At 45.6% G+C, this 19,511-nt stretch overlaps 1 protein-coding gene and 1 long non-coding RNA gene across 7 annotated transcripts in view; one reads left to right on the plus strand and one right to left on the minus strand.

The window, feature by feature from the left end:
- The window catches only part of LOC1281933 (ras-specific guanine nucleotide-releasing factor 2), a 60,224-nt gene that overhangs the window by 16,619 nt on the left and 24,094 nt on the right, over window positions 1-19,511 (plus strand). For 4 of the 6 annotated variants that reach the window (XM_061647394.1, XM_061647398.1, XM_061647395.1 and 1 more), the window contains exons 7-15: window positions 97-589; window positions 794-1,216; window positions 1,358-1,481; window positions 2,286-2,629; window positions 2,902-3,270; window positions 3,350-3,688; window positions 3,791-4,530; window positions 4,933-5,051; window positions 6,125-6,310. In XM_061647394.1, the coding sequence (XP_061503378.1) occupies window positions 97-589; window positions 794-1,216; window positions 1,358-1,481; window positions 2,286-2,629; window positions 2,902-3,270; window positions 3,350-3,688; window positions 3,791-4,530; window positions 4,933-5,051; window positions 6,125-6,310 (3,137 nt within the window). The remainder of the gene's footprint in view (window positions 1-96; window positions 590-793; window positions 1,217-1,357; window positions 1,482-2,285; window positions 2,630-2,901; window positions 3,271-3,349; window positions 3,689-3,790; window positions 4,531-4,932; window positions 5,052-6,124; window positions 6,311-19,511) is intronic. The other 2 variants (XM_061647397.1, XM_061647399.1) reach the window with 2 other exon arrangements.
- Window positions 15,972-17,336, minus strand: LOC133391692 (uncharacterized). The gene is made up of 2 exons (XR_009765156.1): window positions 16,855-17,336; window positions 15,972-16,665 (listed from the first exon to the last, which is right to left on the minus strand). It is a non-coding gene; the product is annotated as an uncharacterized LOC133391692 (long non-coding RNA).

A 19,511-nucleotide genomic window follows, 5' to 3' on the forward strand; every position in this document is an offset into this window, starting at 1 on the left:
TCCGGTTTTGGCGCGTGTCGACATTTCGTTTTCACGATATTTCCTGCGGTCGGCCTTCGTACCACCCCCCCCCCCCTTTTTCCGGGCCGGGGCTAGATTTGTGTGCTCAGGAAGGAGACCCGCTCGAGCTACTCGGCCACGCCGGTCGGGCGGGGCAGCTTCAGTGTGCCGGGCGACTCGCAGGACGACCACGGTTCGCTGCCGGGGCTGTGCGCCTCGGTGCAGGATTCGATCGAGCTGCGCAAAATCAAGAAGGTGCAGAGCTTCTTCCGCGGCTGGCTGTGCCGCCGGCGCTGGAAGCAGATCGTGGAGGAGTACATCCGGTCGCCGCACGCGGAAAGCATGCGCAAGCGGAACCATCTCGTGTTCAGCATGGTCGAGGCGGAGGAGGAGTACCTCGAGCAGCTGGAGGTGCTGGTCGCGTGCTTCCTGCGCCCGTTCAAGATGGCAGCCAGCTCGAAGCGGCCGCCCTGCTCGCACGAGGACGTCAACTCGATCTTTCTCAACTCGGAGACGGTTCTGTTCCTGCACCAGATATTCCTGAAGGGATTGACCTCACGGCTGGAGTCGTGGCCGACGCTAGTGCTTGGTAAGATTGCTTCTACTCCGCGCCCGACCGGGAGAGCAGCATGTGTGCCACGGTTCCTCCCATCTGCTCGTCTTGCTTCACCCCCCCCCCCCACCCCCTCAAAACCTATCGCGCTTCTAGCGGCCTCTGCACGCCTCACAATCCCTCTCTGCCCATTCATCATGTTGTATAAAATTAGCTTTAATTTTCCGAATACATTTCTAGGCGATCTGTTCGACATGCTGCTGCCCATGCTGAGCATCTACCAGGAGTATGTGCGCAACCACCATTACAGTCTACAGGTGCTGACCGAGTGCAAGAGCAACACCAACTTTGCCACGGTGCTGAAGCGGCTGGAGGCGAAACCGGCCTGCCAGGGGCGCAGTCTCGAAACGTTCCTCACCTACCCGATGCATCAGATCCCGCGGTACATCATCACGCTGCACGAGCTGCTCGCCCACACGCCCCACGATCATGTCGAGCGGAAGAGTCTGCAAAATGCGCGCCAGCAGCTCGAAGATCTGTCGCGTCAAATGCACGACGAGGTGTCGGAAACGGAGAATCTCCGCAAGAATCTCGCCGTCGAGCGAATGATTGTCGAGGGGTGCGATATTCTGCTCGACGTCAATCAGGTGTTTGTAAGGCAAGGTGAGAGATGCTTGGATCTTGCCAATGGGAAGGGGGGGAGGGGGGTTTGGGGAGAAAGCTTTTTGCCTTGAAAGCGATAAACCCGCACGGGATGCTGTCAGAACGCGACTTTATGCTGTCAAACTTTACGTTCCATTGCAGGAAGCTTGGTACAAGTGCCGCCCGGTCGAGGGCGAATACGCAGCCGCCTGGCCTCCTTTAAAAGCGAGCGTGATGCAGTGCGGCAATGTTTCCTCTTCTCGAACCACATGATTATAGCAACAAGGTAAGGAACCCTGGACTGAGCTTTCGCTTGTTTGTGAAACATTTCAGGATACATTTCATGCCATTTCACCATGGTAAAGTCTATATAATACAGAGGTCGAGTCGTCCAGAACATTTGATCAAAAAGCGTGGGAAAGTTTTGACAGCTGGATGAAAAAGCTTCAATAGTTTCATCGTAGCATACATTGAGGTTTTAGTTGTTGTGCATGCAGTGGTCTGAAAGCATTTTCGGCCATTTTTACATCGTTTGTTTGTAATATTGTACTTTAAAAAGTTGACAAATATCAAGAAAAGATAGAATTATAGTGAAATTATCAATTACAACAAGATCAGTGCTCGAAATTACGACAAAATTTTGTGCAGCGAAAGAAGGTCAAAGCTAAGAGGCCAGATTTCTGATTGTGGTCATTTTTAAGTGATGAATTACTGAAAAAACTACTCCATGCCACGTTCATGAGAAGGAAATGTATAGTTACACTAGATTTTTTGCAGAAAAAGCACAATTAGCCCTAAAAAGTGTATGGTTATTTGGAATCGTTTGTGAACGCTTTTTCATCTAACTGTCAAAAATGAGCTTTCAAAATGGTGAACCAAAATCGAGCTATGCATCGACCTCTGTATTATATGGACTTTGATTCATGGTGCCGATGAAACTTTTCACAATCCTTGCAAAGCGCTTATTTCAGGATAAGTTTCAGGACGCGTTTGAGCTTTATGAAACCTTCCAGTAGCACAGTTTTGTGCGATAACGGATTTTCGTGTTCAAACATCAATGGTAGTTAATATGTTTTGTTTTATCTTTCAGAACCTCGGGGGGCCGCCTGCATCTTCTGCCGGACGTTGGGAAGATTCCCTTAGCCGATGCAACGCTGGTCGAGGATCCGAGCGAGGTGCAGCACGACGATGAGGATGCTTCGGTTTGTTCCGCATCTACCCGGGGCAGTACGCTGAGCGTAACAGAGTCGGTAAATGCGGGCAACCGAGATTTTAAGATATTTGTCGAGTCAAAATCGGGCGCCCGTCATGGAATTCATCTGGTAGCGCCGACCATTCAGGACAAGGAAGCCTGGATAAGTGACATATCGCAGTGTTTGGATAATATCCACATGCACTCTTTGCTTTCGCCGGGAATTGGGGGATCTTCGGGAGGTAAGAGAGCGGCAATGGCTGTGCGCGTGTGTGTGCACGTATGTGAATGTTGAGTGTAGTACAATCCATCAGACAGCTGTTGTATCCTGGTGGTAACCTGATCCGATCTCTATGTCTCTCTCTCTCTCTCCCCACTGCACACTGTGCGCCACCCGTCCTCGATGGGAACTGGATGTTATTCCGTTGTTTTCTGTTGTGTTGCATGTTTGATGTCATCGACTGTCCGTCAACAAATGTGGCGGCTCCGATTGTTGGTAAATTAAAATCTGAAGCATCTCTTCTTGCAGGCCATCAAGCATTACGGGCCGATCCGCGACTCTTCAAGGATGACGTAGACATCCGCTTCTCGCGTACGTTGAACTCGTGCAAACTGCCACAGGTGCGCTATGCCACACCGGAGCGTTTGCTGCAGCGTCTTACAGATCTGCGGTTCCTGTCGATAGACTTTCTGAACACATTTCTGCTCACGTATCGAGTGTTTACGGACGGTGAAACGGTGCTCAATGCGCTGAAGAGCGTTTTCTACGATCCGCCCGTAGAGCCATCGTGCGATTGCGAACATCAGACCGACTTTCTTGAGCTACCGTACCAAGATGGGCGCGCTTCTCCTCGCCGCACGTCCGGAGCGAGCTCCGTTTCCGGTAAGCAGGCTGCAGTGTTTGCTGTAAACCATTGCTTGTTCGTGTTCGATATTCAATTTCCTCCCATTACAATCGCTAGGCTACTGTTCGGAAGGCGCTGACCGGGATCGTTCGATGAGCGGCGACTCAACAGGTCTACGCTTTCGGGGATCTCGCCGGGGCTATCAAAATCACCAGAACTCGGAGCAGGAAACCCTCTCCTGGATACCGGAGCAGGTGGGCCCCGTAATCATCCACAGCACGCACCATCTGAACGAGAAGGTGGTGGAGGAGAAACCGATCGAACCAACTCCAACGGGAGGCACCGTACATTTGCAAAGTAAATCTCAGCACCAGCTTCACCAGCAACCGCAGGACGACTCGTACCTGGTAATACCGAAGACGATGCCCGGCTCGAGTAGCTCCGATACTTTAACAGGTGATTAAGCAATGTTTATGACGCATTGCACACCTACCAACCCGTCCCATCGCTGGCCCGACACGCACTAATCCCTTTTGTTGTGCATTGTACATCTTTTAGAAACGGCCATGAGTGGCCCTTCCTCCCCGTCCAATCTGAGCAGCGTCACACTGGTAGGTTCAACCGGTTCCGGCGGACAGGATAAATCAGACGACACGCCCACGGAGGGCACGTTCAAGTACGGGAAAGCGCCCACCAGCCCATTGCCGGAGCGTGTTAATCCTAGGGCACACAAAATGGCCACCCTCGCCACCGCAGCGCCCCCGACGCCTACCATCTGCACGACGGACACAAGCCAAACGGAGGAAGAGGAACCGGGACAAGCATCAAGAACGCCCGACAAACAACAGCAGCCAGCGCTGGATCACCAGCAACATTCGCCGCAACATCAGCAGCAACAAATTAAAACACCTCCAACGCCCCCGACCGTAACGACCACTCCCTGCTACAGCCCCGCGAACGGGCAGCCTCCTAATGGGGCACCTTCCCCGCTGCACCAGCCGTTACAGCAGCAGCAATCACTTCCGCTAAAGTCGGAACAAGCCACCATCGTGCAGGGACGGCTCGAGATTGGAGGTCCGAAAATCGTAACTCAACCTTATCTGACGACCACGACTACAACGACGGTTACGATAACGACGACGACAACGGCCACGTCCACCAAGAGCATCTCGCCGCCCCATCTGCTGCCGATGGACCGGCGCCCGAGCGTTGGCCACAACATTGCCATACCGCATGCAGCGCTGTGTCAACATCGGCACAGCCTGCAGCTCAACGGGGATGGCAGTCTTTTCAGCAAGGTACGGTACGAACGTTTATGGTCCACCCACTCTCCCACCCCCGGAGGGAAGGGATTAGAAATCACTCGCTCTGCAGTTTCGGGCAGAGGCTTTAGGTACGGTCCCTCTGACCACTTACACCGACTGACCTTTACCATTAAATTACTATTACGGCTTAAGCTCATGCCACAGCGTGTCCGTGTACTCGGGAGACTCGGGTGCCTCAGTTTTACAGTCCGTTGGGTGTCGTGTAGTGGGATGGGAAAATTGAACTCGTTAGTTACGATGAACCGTTTGTCTAGTTGTTGAGTTCAGTTCAACGAGTACCTGTATCGTTTGCACTGTAATTAGAGTGTGCTTTCATTGTTTTGGAAAATAGGTAAACCTCTAAAAAAACTTTTTTTATTTCATTGCTTTTTATAGAGTGAAAAGACAAGCAGCAGCCCACGTTTGACGACCAGGAAATTTTCCGCCCCAAAGACACCGGAACGACAGCGCAAGAGTCTGTTCGGAACGCCTCAACGAGATCGCGATTCTTCCAGGTGCGTATGCCCCATGCCGTCCCTAAAGGAGCTTTGCAATACAACCTAAATGTGCTTAATGTATGTGCTGCTGAGCACAGTCCTATGACTGGATTTCCTTCGATGTTGTTTTGATGTTCCAAGTTTGCCGTGTACGCCTCAGTTGCCCTGCCATGCGTTTGTTTTGACTACCAGCCAACAGTCAGCGGTGGCATTAGGGGAGTTAGCATTCGCAGGCGAAAGCGCAGGAAATGTCCATTGGTCGTACAATTATTTTGTAGGATAAATCATCGCTTCCAGTCTGTGTGTATGTGTGTCCCCTTGTGTACCTTCTACCATGCGTTCGGCTGCATAAGACGAAAGCTTGTCGCCACCCATCGGTCCCACAGTGCACAGAGGAGTGATAAATAGTGCACTAATTTATGAGCAAAGTAGGCTGCGGCCCGAAGCGTATCGTTTGCTTGTCCGTTCGCTGGTCGTCATTTTCGCGATGTCGTGTTTCCCGAGTGTAGCGTTTCAGTACAAGGTCAGTGCAGTGTGCATACTGCTGCGTTAGAATTTCACTCTTCTGGTTCGGGTCTGGTAGTGACAAAGTAGCAAAATATTTGCTAACTTGCCCACATTTCATCGCCCTACGAATGTCCCCAAAAGCACCCATATTTTGCAAGTGATTTGTGTACAATTTACATAGAAGATAGTTTTTGAAATTGAAATCCTTCGCATCGAAATCCTGCAATCCCCTTTGCAAAGTTATTCTGTAAATATTCAAATGCTTCGATAATATCCTTCGTAAGAATGCATTTGTACATCTGTTTCCAGTGCCGTCCACAATTTTCAATCAGAAGCATTTTGATACTATCACAGATTTTGCAGTTCCCAAGCATCCTGTATAATACATCTCCAGTTTATGATATTGCCTACTGTTAGCGATAGTGATTACACCTGCTTGTAAACCACCCTATTAATCGGCAATTAACTTGCTTACACCACTTCCCAACACATTCACACCCAACACCCGATTTCCTCACCCCTATTTTGTCTTTTTTTTTTTGTTCCTCTTTTCTATCTCGTTTCTCTTCACCGTTCATTCTCAGCACGCGCCGATTTTCCGAAAGTGACGACGATATGGCCACGTCCATCTTCACCACACCGCGTGGATCGCTTGGCGGTGTATCGCTGAACACCATTTCGTCCCGAGCTTCCATGCAGCACGATCCTGTTCCTCACTGCTCCAGCAAAGTAGGCGTAGTAATCACTTCCTACCGCCAGTCGCAACGCAGGTAAACGCAGTCGCTCCCTCACACCTCCAGCCTCACAGCCCCTTGGCATCTACCCTTTCACGAGTGTAATTCTCCTCTCACGAAATACCACTCCCCACTCCCCCGGTTCACTCAGAAGCTGTACTAGTTTATCTAACGCACGTGCTCGCGTCCTGTCAAACAGCGCGTCTATGATAACTTCGGCGATTCACGATTCAAAACAAAGATTTTCCTACTCCTACTTTCAATCAGCAACATGCCAAGGATCAGACCACTTTGCATACTGTTGTGTTTAACTGTTTTTTTTAAATTGTTTGGTCATGGCATTACTAAGGATGTTTTTTTATGACTTCTGCTGATTAATTCAGGCTGATCCTTCTTTTGTTCTCTGTTTGTTACTGTTCGAGTATGAACTGTTCTCTCTCTCTATCTTTCTCTTTCTTTTTCTCAATATAAACCTCTCTCCCACTCTCCTCTTAAAAACAGGTTTATTTTTCCTTTTTTCGCCGTCTGTTAAGCGTTCTCTTTAAGCCTGCTATCCTGGTTTATTTCTACAGTCTTTATTCTCTGCCGATTTATGTTACCTGGGAACGATTGTTTGAATGGTTTATTTGGTTGGGAGTTATTTGTGTATTTCCAATTGGTTCCTCATTTTTGGTTACATTTTTTTTAATTTCAAACAATTATTGCGAGTAACTAAAAAAATACAGCTGAACATTTTGATTGCGCGTTCAAAGATTGAGCATTAGGATAAGAGTGGTAAAAAAAACTTGCTTCGCTTCGCTTCGAAGAGGAAACATGAAACGAATCCTTTTCTCGCTACTTTGGGAGGAGAAAAAAACTGAAGAATCCTTGAGAAAGATAAACCTCAGCGAAAGATAAATCTTATTAATAGCCTAATTACACCGCGTTTGTTTGCATCGATACAATTCGAATCCCTTTCGGAAAGGCATCGTATTGATAGCTCCTTAAAACGAACCGTTAAAATCGGTGTAAAGGCAAAATTAAAACTGGTTTTTTAGACTCCCTTTCGGTTCGATATTGAAGTCAAACAATCAATATCAACATCATAAATAAAACGGTCCATTTCAATGAATTTCGTTTGATAGCTTTCGAAAGCGATGTTTCGAAGGATTTTGATGGTTTTTTTAATTAAACCGCAATGGCTTGAATTTAAATTCTAGCACTAGTAGGAGCTTTAACTAATGCCCTGCAAGCTAGATGCTGCTGGGCTCGAGCTAAGTGAACCGGCTGTTGTGACTTTGTTAGTTAGCTTTTAATTAATATATATTTCTCCTCGGTTTTTACACGTGTGTCTTTTCTCGTCGTTGTCTTTCTTCTCCCCTTTTCCTTTTTCTTCCTCCTCTCACATAGCAAGACCCCAACCGCTCTAGATCTTTCACTCAAGGTTGCTGTACCTCTTGGGTGTGTAAAGCCCGGTTGCTGTACATCTGATGTGTGTGCATCTAAACATCTGAGGTGTATTAAACTCTTGTCGTGTGTGTAGCACGGTTGCTGTACATTTGATGTGTGTGTATTTAATATCGGAGGTGTATATAACACTTCTCCCCTTCGTAAAAAAAAATTCTCCTCATGCTAAGTTTTGAGAGTTGCAATCTAAAACGTTAACCTGTTGGGAGGTCTACTAACACGAGTTGAGCGCCGAACATTGGGTACTATATTGGTATTGGCTGATGTGCTGGGCACTGTACTCGGAGTGTACAAGGGATCAGCTACTGGTACCATTACAGTTGTCGTCGTAGTACCGTCCGTATCTTCAGATGAAATTCTGGTCGTAGCTGGGGTAACCGTTGTGGTGTGGGAGTGTGGTTGCTCGTTGCTTTCCGCAAGTTCCTCCTCATTTGAAGTTTCCAATTGTCTTCCTCGTAGGTTACTGCCGACCCCAGCTATATGATCGATATGACGTTCCCAGATCCGTCCATCGTCCAATCGTATAGTATATCGAAGTTTACCGACCTTTTCTGAAATGATTCCAAACTTCCATTTAGTCTGTGACAAAAAATCTCTCACACGCACTCTATCACCATCCCGAAACTGACGCACTGCAATCTCAGGTTTGTTTGGTATATTGTTTTTGGGTAGTAAAAGATCCAGTCTCGAGCGAATTTGACGTCCAAACACCAGCATTGACGGCGATTTACCAGTAGATGGGTGAATCATTTTCCTGTATGTAAGTAGGATATTGCACAGTTCTTGATTCAGCTGGGATTTATAGCACTTTAACGCCTTCAGTTTCTGCTTTATGGTTTGTACGTAACGTTCCGCTTGACCGTTGGTGGCGGGGTGATATGGTGCTCCCATTTTGTGTACAACGCCATTCATTCTCAGAAACTGCTCAAATACAGTCGATGTGAACTGGACTCCATGATCGCTTACAAGGACTGATGGTATACCAAATCTGCTAAATATTTCGCGACACATGTTCACTGTGTTCTCTGCAGTCGTATTCTTGCAGACTTGCACTTCAGGCCACTTGCTGTATGCGTCTACGTAAATAAAGAAATATGAATCCATGAACGGACCCGCATAGTCTACATGAACCCTCTGGAATGGTGCACTGGGTGTTTCCCAGCAGTGTAGGCTCATTTTTGGTGGTTCGGCACGTACAGACTGACAGTCTGCACAATTGGCTATCATAGCCTCTAGCTCCTTGTCGATGCTCGGCCACCAGCAGAATCCTCTTGCTAAGGATTTAGTACGAGTTACTCCGAAATGAGCAGTATGTAATTCTTGTAGGACACGTTCCCGAAGAGTAGCAGGCACGTAAACTCGGATTCCTCGAAGGAGACATCCTTTCTGCAAGGAAAATTCATTTTGTTCTATTCCGAACCGATCTTTTCCTTCTACCTGTTGGCCATGTATAATACCTTGCATTAGTATCTGAACGGATTTATCTCCAGCAGTAGCTTGTCCAAGCTCAGCAGCGGTCAAGGGTAGGGTCTCTATCTGGTTTAGTTCTATTGAATCCGCCTCCTCGATCATGTTATCCGGATCAGTAACGGCCAAAGGAATTCTCGACAACGCATCGGCGTTAGCATGATCAGAGGATTTCCGGAACTTTATTGCATAGTCGAAGCTTTGCAGGTAGGTAGCATAGTGTTGCATGCGAAGCGCAGACAAAACAGGTAAACCTTTATGTTCCCCGAAGATTTTTGTGATCGCCTGGTTATCGGTTAGCAAAGTAAATCTTCGACCGTATATATATTGGAAGAATTTACGAACTCCAAATACAATGGCGTAAGCCTCTTTGTCCACCTGCATGTACTTTTGTTGCACACGTGTTAACGTTTGCGATGCAAATTGTATTGGCCTTTCTGAACCATCTGGATACACGTGGCTAAGTACAGCCCCTACCCCGTAGGGTGAAGCATCTGTAGCAAGAAGTAGTGGTAATTCAGGCGAATAATGTACCAAACAATTGTCGGACTGCATCTGTTCTTTCACCTGATTGAAAGAATCTTCGCATTGTTTTGTCCACTTAAACGGTACGTCGGTTTTTAGTAAATTGTTTAAAGGATACAAAACTGTACTCAGGTTTTGAAAGAATCGACCGTAGTAATTGATTAAGCCAATAAATGATCGAACTTCATCCTTATTCTTCGGTACGGGCATCTTTTGTATAGCTGCAATTTTCTCTCTGATCTTGTGAATGCCATTTTTGTCGATTACATAACCGCAATACTCGATCGAGTCAACAAAAAATTCACACTTGTTCTTATTCACGCGTATTCCGCATTCGTTAAGGCGCCTAAGAACTTCTTCTAAACGTTTCAAGTGTACCTCATCGCTTTCACCTGTAATTTTAATGTCGTCCAGGAAAACACTTACCCCTTGTATACCTTGGAGTATTGCTTCCATTCTTCTTTGCCAAATTGCAGGGGCCGATGCCACACCATACATAAGGCGATTTGGGCGGTACAGGCCACGATGAGTCGATAACGTAAGGATCTCACGATCTTCAGGCGCGACTTCTAGTTGTAAATACGCTTGGACGAGGTCGATTTTGCTGAATTTTGTTCCTCCAGCAAGGGAAGTGAATAATTCGTCCACAGTCGGCAGTGGGTGCTTGTCCACGACGAGGTTAGGGTTCACGGTTTGTTTGTAGTCACCACAAATCCTAACTCGGTTGCCCGATTTCTTTACCGGAACTATAGGTGTTGCCCAATTGCTGGAATCCACCTTCGTAAGCACTCCTTCCATCACAAGTTTATTCAGCTCCTCTTCCACTGTTTTCATCAAATTGAAGGGTATTTTCCGTGCCTTAATAAACACCGGTCGTGCGTTTTCCTTTAAGCGAAGGTTTGCTTGCACATTTGAAATTCGACCAATCGAAGAATCAAATACTTGTGGGTAACGTTGCAGTAAGGTAGCAACTTTATTCGGTAATACAGGAGCAGACCCGCTCGCAGAAGGATTAGTACGATCAGAAGAAGCAGGAGCAGCAGCAGAAGTATACGTATCCGAAGAAGCAACAGTAGCACGATAAGAAGAAGTAGAAGCAGCAGCAGTCGTGCAGTCTGTATAATTAGCAAGTGTATTAATATCGCTCTTTGAAAATATACTATTCCAATCTAACGTCATCTCTTTAAGCCATTCTCGACCCAATAGTGGATGTTTTTCTGACTCTACGACGTATAATGGCAATTTGAGAATTTTCTCATCTAGCGTCACTGACGCATCGCATATACCCAACACATTGATGCTTGTATTGCAATAGCTTACTAACTCTGTGTCACTTTTACGCATTTTTGTCGTAGGGAAGCATCTATTATATAGTGCAGCATTAATGATACTGACGGGCGAACCGGTATCGATTTCAAAATTTATCTTTTTCCCATTGACCAAAACGTCCAGCATAAATTTCCGACAGCGCGATAACCCCCCCACCGAACAAATATCTCGGATCTGTAAATTGTTTGTTCCTTGGTGGTTAATAGCATAATTTGCGTGTACCGCATGGGTTTTTCTTATCGGCCGTGTGTCGGTTTTAGTAGAAGCAGACTTTTTTAAACACACCTTTGCTAAGTGCCCTTGCAGCTTGCAAAAGGAGCACACAGTGCGTTTGTGCTTGCACGCATTTGCTAAGTGCGTTTTATCTCCACAACGAAAACAACTAGTACTGGTTGCCGTAGCATTCTGTTTTGCAATATTTGGCCCTTTGTTATCTCTTCGCGGTTGATGAACTGCATGTAGTTCTTGTCTAGAAGATCCGCCTTCGATCTCCGTTCTTCCCTTCCGCGAGAGCTCCATACTCACAGCAATTTCCAGTGCTCCGTCCAGCGTTAGATCCCGTTTCTCCAGTAGCCGATCACGGATATCGCCACGTTTAATCCCGAAGACCAATTGATTCCTTAACGCCTTCTGCAGATACTCTCCGAAATTGCATGTAACAGCAATCTTTCGAAGGGCTACCAAATATTCTTCGGCGGTCTCTTCCGCAACAGCAGCATCTTTGTCTCCCTGTCGGCGACAATTGAAACGGTAGTTTTCTGCGATTTCATGTGGTTTCGGGCTAAAAAACGTATCTAAGGTTGAAACAATCTCACCGTATGTTTTTTTCCTTGGAGAATCCGGGGCAACTTTATCGCAGATGATATCGTACGTTTCCGGACCCATGTAATGCAAAAGGAAGTTTTTCTGCATCTGTTCATCTGTTACTCCGTATAGCAGGAATGCGGTTTCCAGCCTCTCTACCCATCGCTTCCATTTTGATTTCCTTTTATCAAATGGGTCTATGGCAAAGTTTGGTGGTGGAACCGGTACCGATGGTACCGTTGCCGGCACAGATGCACTTGTCCTTCCTTCGGGTTTCGGAGCAGTTGCTGCAGCATATGAATCGTTGTTGGGGTTCATTATCTCGTCGCCAAACTGTTGTGACTTTGTTAGTTAGCTTTTAATTAATATATATTTCTCCTCGGTTTTTACACGTGTGTCTTTTCTCGTCGTTGTCTTTCTTCTCCCCTTTTCCTTTTTCTTCCTCCTCTCACATAGCAAGACCCCAACCGCTCTAGATCTTTCACTCAAGGTTGCTGTACCTCTTGGGTGTGTAAAGCCCGGTTGCTGTACATCTGATGTGTGTGCATCTAAACATCTGAGGTGTATTAAACTCTTGTCGTGTGTGTAGCACGGTTGCTGTACATTTGATGTGTGTGTATTTAATATCGGAGGTGTATATAACAGTTTGGTCATGGCATTACTAAGGATGTTTTTTTATGACTTCTGCTGATTAATTCAGGCTGATCCTTCTTTTGTTCTCTGTTTGTTACTGTTCGAGTATGAACTGTTCTCTCTCTCTATCTTTCTCTTTCTTTTTCTCAATATAAACCTCTCTCCCACTCTCCTCTTAAAAACAGGTTTATTTTTCCTTTTTTCGCCGTCTGTTAAGCGTTCTCTTTAAGCCTGCTATCCTGGTTTATTTCTACAGTCTTTATTCTCTGCCGATTTATGTTACCTGGGAACGATTGTTTGAATGGTTTATTTGGTTGGGAGTTATTTGTGTATTTCCAATTGGTTCCTCATTTTTGGTTACATTTTTTTTAATTTCAAACAATTATTGCGAGTAACTAAAAAAATACAGCTGAACATTTTGATTGCGCGTTCAAAGATTGAGCATTAGGATAAGAGTGGTAAAAAAAACTTGCTTCGCTTCGCTTCGAAGAGGAAACATGAAACGAATCCTTTTCTCGCTACTTTGGGAGGAGAAAAAAACTGAAGAATCCTTGAGAAAGATAAACCTCAGCGAAAGATAAATCTTATTAATAGCCTAATTACACCGCGTTTGTTTGCATCGATACAATTCGAATCCCTTTCGGAAAGGCATCGTATTGATAGCTCCTTAAAACGAACCGTTAAAATCGGTGTAAAGGCAAAATTAAAACTGGTTTTTTAGACTCCCTTTCGGTTCGATATTGAAGTCAAACAATCAATATCAACATCATAAATAAAACGGTCCATTTCAATGAATTTCGTTTGATAGCTTTCGAAAGCGATGTTTCGAAGGATTTTGATGGTTTTTTTAATTAAACCGCAATGGCTTGAATTTAAATTCTAGCACTAGTAGGAGCTTTAACTAATGCCCTGCAAGCTAGATGCTGCTGGGCTCGAGCTAAGTGAACCGGCTGTCTCGTGCAAGACAATCGGATTAAGGCCAACGTAACTAATCACGACAATTGTCATACTCCGGACCGGTCTCGTTTCCCATCCGCTTGGCAAAAGTACACGAGTTTAATCTTGAAATATGTCAGTAAGGATGTTCCGGCTGTGTGCCTTTACTACACGCCTCGGTCCACTCGCTCCGCTTCGGAGGCATTAACGTCGACAGTCAAATCAAGCTACTGAACATGTCGAAGCAGCAGCAGCAGCAGCAGCATGTGCCTGCCCCGTTTGCCAATCCGTGTGTCCTTGTGGGATTGTGTATTAAATTCTAAAGTGAGAAGACAATCGGATCTGACATGTTTTCACACAAGCAAACGGCGGCACTGCCAGTGCAGTAGTTTGATAAAGATAGCAAAAAAGACCAAACAAAGTTGCTGGATTACGACCGACGACCGGCTCTCGTGTATATGTATGCAAACACATGCTCTCGGATGTGTTTTACGCCGTGTGGATGCCGAGAGGTGCCGTGAGGGAGTTGAATTTTCTTCGTCCAAACAAGCAGGCAAGGAACGGCCACCATCAGCAAAAACAACTGCCAAGAACAGTAGCAGCAGCAGCAGCGACGGCCGAAAGAACAATCTCTTGGGAAGGAGTGGGAACCTTTACACAATTGTACGGTTGCATTTTGTGCGTGTGTTTGTATGTGTGTGTGTTTGTGTGTGTGTTTGTACTCGTTGTGAACATTGTTTACGTAGTCCTGTTTCCGACAATTTATGATTTATTGCATCTTATCCACACGAAGATGTTAAACATGCTACGCTAGGTTATCGCATGACCCCGCCAGCAGATAGAGAGACCGAAAGCCGCTGGGAATGCGAGTGGAAAAAAGAACCTTACGAGCATGCCAAAACAGGAACAAAAAGAAGAATAAGAAAAAAACGTGCTCATCTACCATGTTTGCCAAGCGAAGAGCGCAACACTCTTCGCAACGGCGTTTGGTTGCACGTCTGGTGGGAAATATTTACCTAAGTGGATTTCTTGTTGGTCGAATCCGCTTTATCGGATCGCGGCGGACGTCCAACTTGAAAGAAACATATTCAATCGAGTACATTGGATGCAAATGTATGGTTCATAGATACTGGCTTCTTTTGAGTTAGAAGCATGAAGTTATCAAAAAAGAAGGTACAAAACAAATTCGATAGCACTTGATATTTGAGTAAAGTCGTTTGCTCAAGTTGAACATGATAAAAGATTATTGTATTTTTTTTGCTAGTGCTCGGTACCATTTACCTCTATATTCTCAGAACAAAATCCCTTGTAAAGATACAAGAACAAAATAAGAAATCGTCCTATCGAGAGAAGAGTTACCGTCACGTTCCGAAGCGTCGCATCCTTCCAACAGTTCTTAATAATCCCAGCATGCAAACAGCGATCCCGCTGTTCCGATTCCCGCTGCCTTGGGGCTACGGAAACGGTGGGTAATAAAACGAAGATACAGCAAATCATAAACTGAACGGTAGCAAAGCATGATCAGAGTCTACTTTTTTTTATTGCACTACAATTCGTAGAGCATTTTTTCTTAACTTTGGACGTTTGCCTTAGACAGGAGCGCCGCTAAGACAGTTGTTGTGTGCCGTTTACAACCCGCAACTCCTCAAATCTCTGCTGCCGACGATTTATACAAAATGGAAACATGTACACCAGACTATTGGAGCAAATGAAGAAAAGATTCAAAACCGAACGATAAGAGGATAATGTTCACTCTGCTTCTTCACTCCACTCCAACGGAGCCGCAGCTAGCTGTCGCGGGAACCAAGAATGGCACGGAAGAAGCTTCACGGATTTCTTCTGCTAGTTGCTAGTTTTGCTGCCATTTTCTTTCCAAGCTCCGGTTGGAGTTCCGGTGAGCCTTATGGTTTACCGCAAGACACTCGGCGTCCGCAGACATACATAGCGGGACGTAATGTGCGGTAGGACGGGACGTACAGATGGGGGCCATCGTTTTGGTACAAGATTTATAGCAATTGGAACGATGAAAACGTATTTTGCAACATAAATCTTGTGTGTTCCCCATCGAAATACAGTCGTCCTGTGCTCACATGCGTGTAGGTTTCGAGCGCTTGCTTAAAGAGGCGGCCAATCGCTGACTAACGGAAAACGGAGAAGGGACGTCCTCGGGCTGAAGGGTTGGCGTGTGTGTGTAAGTCATTGAGAGTGAAAACAAGGGCAAGTGCAGTGGCAGCCGGGCCACTCAGTGACTCGAGAAGCAACGAAGCAGCAGCGGACACTATCGGAGATTGATGAAGATTTAGAGCTAATGTATTTCCAAGGGTGATGTATGAACTTCCGTTACTGTTTAGTCGGCCCCGACAGCAACCCGTTCAGGGCTCGGAACAAATTGTGGCCCCAGAGCCCCTTACAGAAGCGGAAGGGCAAGGCATTGTAAAGCCATACCGAGATGGTTGAATAGGATTTTGTACTGGAAACTGTTTGGGGGGAGGGACGATTGTTAGCGAGTTAGTTGGTAGATTGTAGGTGTAGAGAAGAATTTACATGAACGATGTGATTTGTAGCAATTATTTACAGTTTTCTTTAAATAGAATCTGAGCTTAGGTCACTATTGCAGGGAGGTAATTGAAACTATGTAGAGCGTTTTACACACAATAGCGCTTCAAAGCGAATAGGCCTTTAGCTCTAATCCAATCTAATGCTCAATCTTTGCTTTGCGTGCTTCAAACATGTGCTGTGTTTTGTTTCCATTCTCTTCTTTATATCTATCTCTCTCTCCTTCTCTTACTCCGTCTGTCTTGGGGTTTGTCTTATTTCTCATCTATCTTACCTAATCTCGTTCAACTGCTACTCCAACTCATCCGAACTTTAATAAAACAAACGAAAAAACAACAACAAACAATCCTCTAAAAAATTAGTACTCTGCTCAACCTGTGTTTGTGTGTTTAAATGCCATGTTTTACTTCTTAAGTTAATTGTTACGAACCGTTTACTTGTTGTTTCTTGTTCTCTTACACTATGTTTCTCTTTTCTTGCTCTCTTTCTCTTTTCTCTCTAAATGTATTGCTCTCACTTGCTCTGATACCGTGTGTGATCGTGTTGATGGATGTTTATATTTACGTCTGTTCTCTTGTGTGCATTCTGTACAACTGTAATCAAAAACCCCAATCAATTGTGTGAATCTGCAACAACAAAACCAACAACAAAAACGACTCATCAAATTCCATCCAATGATCATCGACGAATGAAATCTATGTAAAAAAAAAACAAACAAACAAACACACACACATATCAAAATTACATAATAACACACGAAAAAACAACAATCCACCCTAACTGTGCGCGCCACATGTTGCCCACCTACTAAAACAAATCGCCTTCACGGACGCATAAAACACAACCCAAAAACACACCACCCACTTCCCGGGGAACTCATTTACCTCACCCGCTGCGTCACCCGCTTTGGTCCGTTTTATGTTGCTGGCTCGATACAAATTTGCCCCAATAACATTCTTATCACTTCCCAATCTATCACTCCACGCTACATTTGCACAAATCCTCACGCTTTCCCGGACCAAATCGTGTTGCAATGGCTGTATTTGTCGAAAAACATTGAAACAAAAAAACTAAAAAAATCCATCTCCCTCAACCCAATACGCTGGTCCATCAATCTTTCGGTTGATCTCCGGTTGCTCTCTTGTTGCTCGGTTGCTCCTGTTGTGACAAACTAAATCGTGGGGACTGTATTTTTATTTACCCTGATCTACTTCAACAACGGTAACAACGCCATGGCGTGGCGGATCGTCATTGTCTGGATTCACATCGGGACAAACTTTGCCTTCCTTACCTCGATGCCTTCGCAAAACCCTTAAACGCTCCTGCTATCTATCTGTCTTATTACTATCTGTCTATCTGTTTCGCTGTCTGGCTGTGCGTGTCTCGCTGTGCGTGTGTGTGTGTGTGTCTATCTGTGTGTGTGTGATTGTGGCTCTATGTGGGCTGGTGTCTGTCTGTCGTCGAATGCCTGTTTGACGTCGTCCGTCTAACAAAACTGTGGCTGAACCTGGCTCTGCTCGTGGTTTTGATTGATCGTGATGTATGAACCGTGCTGTATCTGTCCGTTTATTTCTTCCATTTTCCCGGCTGGCCCTTCTGGGTGCTTTTATGGCAACTATTCAACCATAATCCGCCCCTGTATCGTATGCTTTTTCTTTCTTATTGGAAAACTCCGTCAAATGAATCACCATTCAAACACGGTCGGTTGTTCAACTTGAACGTTAATGTCGTCTACGATTCGGTCATAAAACGCAATGCAAAATCAAATACGTTTTTCCTCGCAATTGCAACATTTCGCTCCACTGCTTCACGCTGCAAACACAAAAAAATAATTAAATTGATATTTGATTGAAATCTGGTATCGTAATACGGATACGCTTCATCGATATCGCTTTTTTCCACCCTTTAAAACACTTGCGAGCACCGGTTTTTCATTTACTAAAACCACCCCGCGAAATTTCCAATCCACTTTCGGTACGGTTTTCGCTTTCGGTTTGCCTCTGCCGGATGGATGATAACCGGGGTTGGGATTTCGGGCTGGGCATCGGTGTTTTTTGTTTTTTGTTACTGCAAATTTTCTTTTCTTTATTTCTTCATAAAAAAACACTTCACGCTTTCATAAAACAAATTTGTACGTATGGGTAAACCTTTTCCCTGCATTGGATCGTTCGGGGTTTCTGCAATTCGCGCGGGTTTTGATGGTTTGCAAACCATCGCAATGATTACATGATGCAATAAAACGAATTACGCTTGGTGCTTGGTTCGCGCGGTATGTGACATTCGTTGTTGCGTTGCGGCCAAATGCAATCTAAAAAAAATGCACACGCGCACCACTACGCAACAAAACAAACACCATCCCAAATGCGGCCATTCGTTTAATAACGATGGTCAAAAATCCATCCACCTGTTTGCGGATCGGACTCGATTATTGGACCATCGGAATCGGTTGGTGGTTGTTTTTTGTTTTTATTTCCCCCGTAACAAATGCACTGTAATGTGAAAAATGATTCCCCTTATGCGTACATTGCACCGTTCTCTATACGTCCGAACGAACCGTTCCATTCCATCTTCGCTGGAACATGGTATTAAAACACCTTTTTCGAACAATGCCGCCTTGGTGTGATGACCCCGATCCGACAAATCTTGCGTCCTTCTGGCGGATTCCTGCGGATTTGTGCGCTATGCTCTCTACGTTTTTTTTTGGTGTGGTGTGTGCCTTCTGTCAACGGTATGCCCCTTTTTGCCCTTTGAACGATCTGGAATGTCGGGTTTTATTGTCGTCCGTGTAACTGACCGTCCCCTCACTTCGGCTGGTTATCTGCTGACCCTCCTCGGTCGTCCCGATACGCCCCTTCTTGCTTTGCGATGGCGATAACTCATTCGTAACAAACCCCCAAATGACCCACACTAATATGCAACATACACAAACACACACACACTCACGTTGTGTGCACACTCCTGCCCGGTCACATTTCGGATACCATAAAATGGCTCCCGGGATTCTGCTGGCCGGTTTTGGTTCGTACTCACTCGTTTTCATCTTATCGTGCACACCTGGCACTATGGGAAATGGTTTGGCCCTTGCGTGTGTGTGTGTGTGGGATGGTGCCTTTTATTCATCTCAACGCAATGGCCACCCCACTCTCACCATCCTTATTCGGGGTACAAAAAAATAATTCTTTCATTCCGTGTGTGTGATTCGGGTTTTATGGACGGATTTTGCTTCTTGCTATTGCCTGGGAAATTCTCGTACCGACTACTCGTGTACTACCCGCCCTTATCAACTTCGCATTCGTTGTCCTGGCCCTCTTGCGCTACATTCCACATATTGGTCGTTGGCCGCCGGTGCCGCTGAATGGGTTCGGTTTTATTATCAATTTTCCAAACGATGAAATTGATGACGTCCAATTGAAACCGGGGAATAATAACCGTGGTCCTGCTCCCGGATCGGTTGCACCGTTTCGAACTTTTTTGTTTTTCTTTTTTTTCCCTGCTCGATGGTCCTTATTCCTCATCCTCTGATAAATTTGATCGCACTTCG

This window comes from Anopheles gambiae, chromosome 2, assembly GCF_943734735.2.
Source record: "Anopheles gambiae chromosome 2, idAnoGambNW_F1_1, whole genome shotgun sequence".
In the NCBI taxonomy this organism is placed as follows: domain Eukaryota; kingdom Metazoa; phylum Arthropoda; class Insecta; order Diptera; family Culicidae; genus Anopheles; species Anopheles gambiae.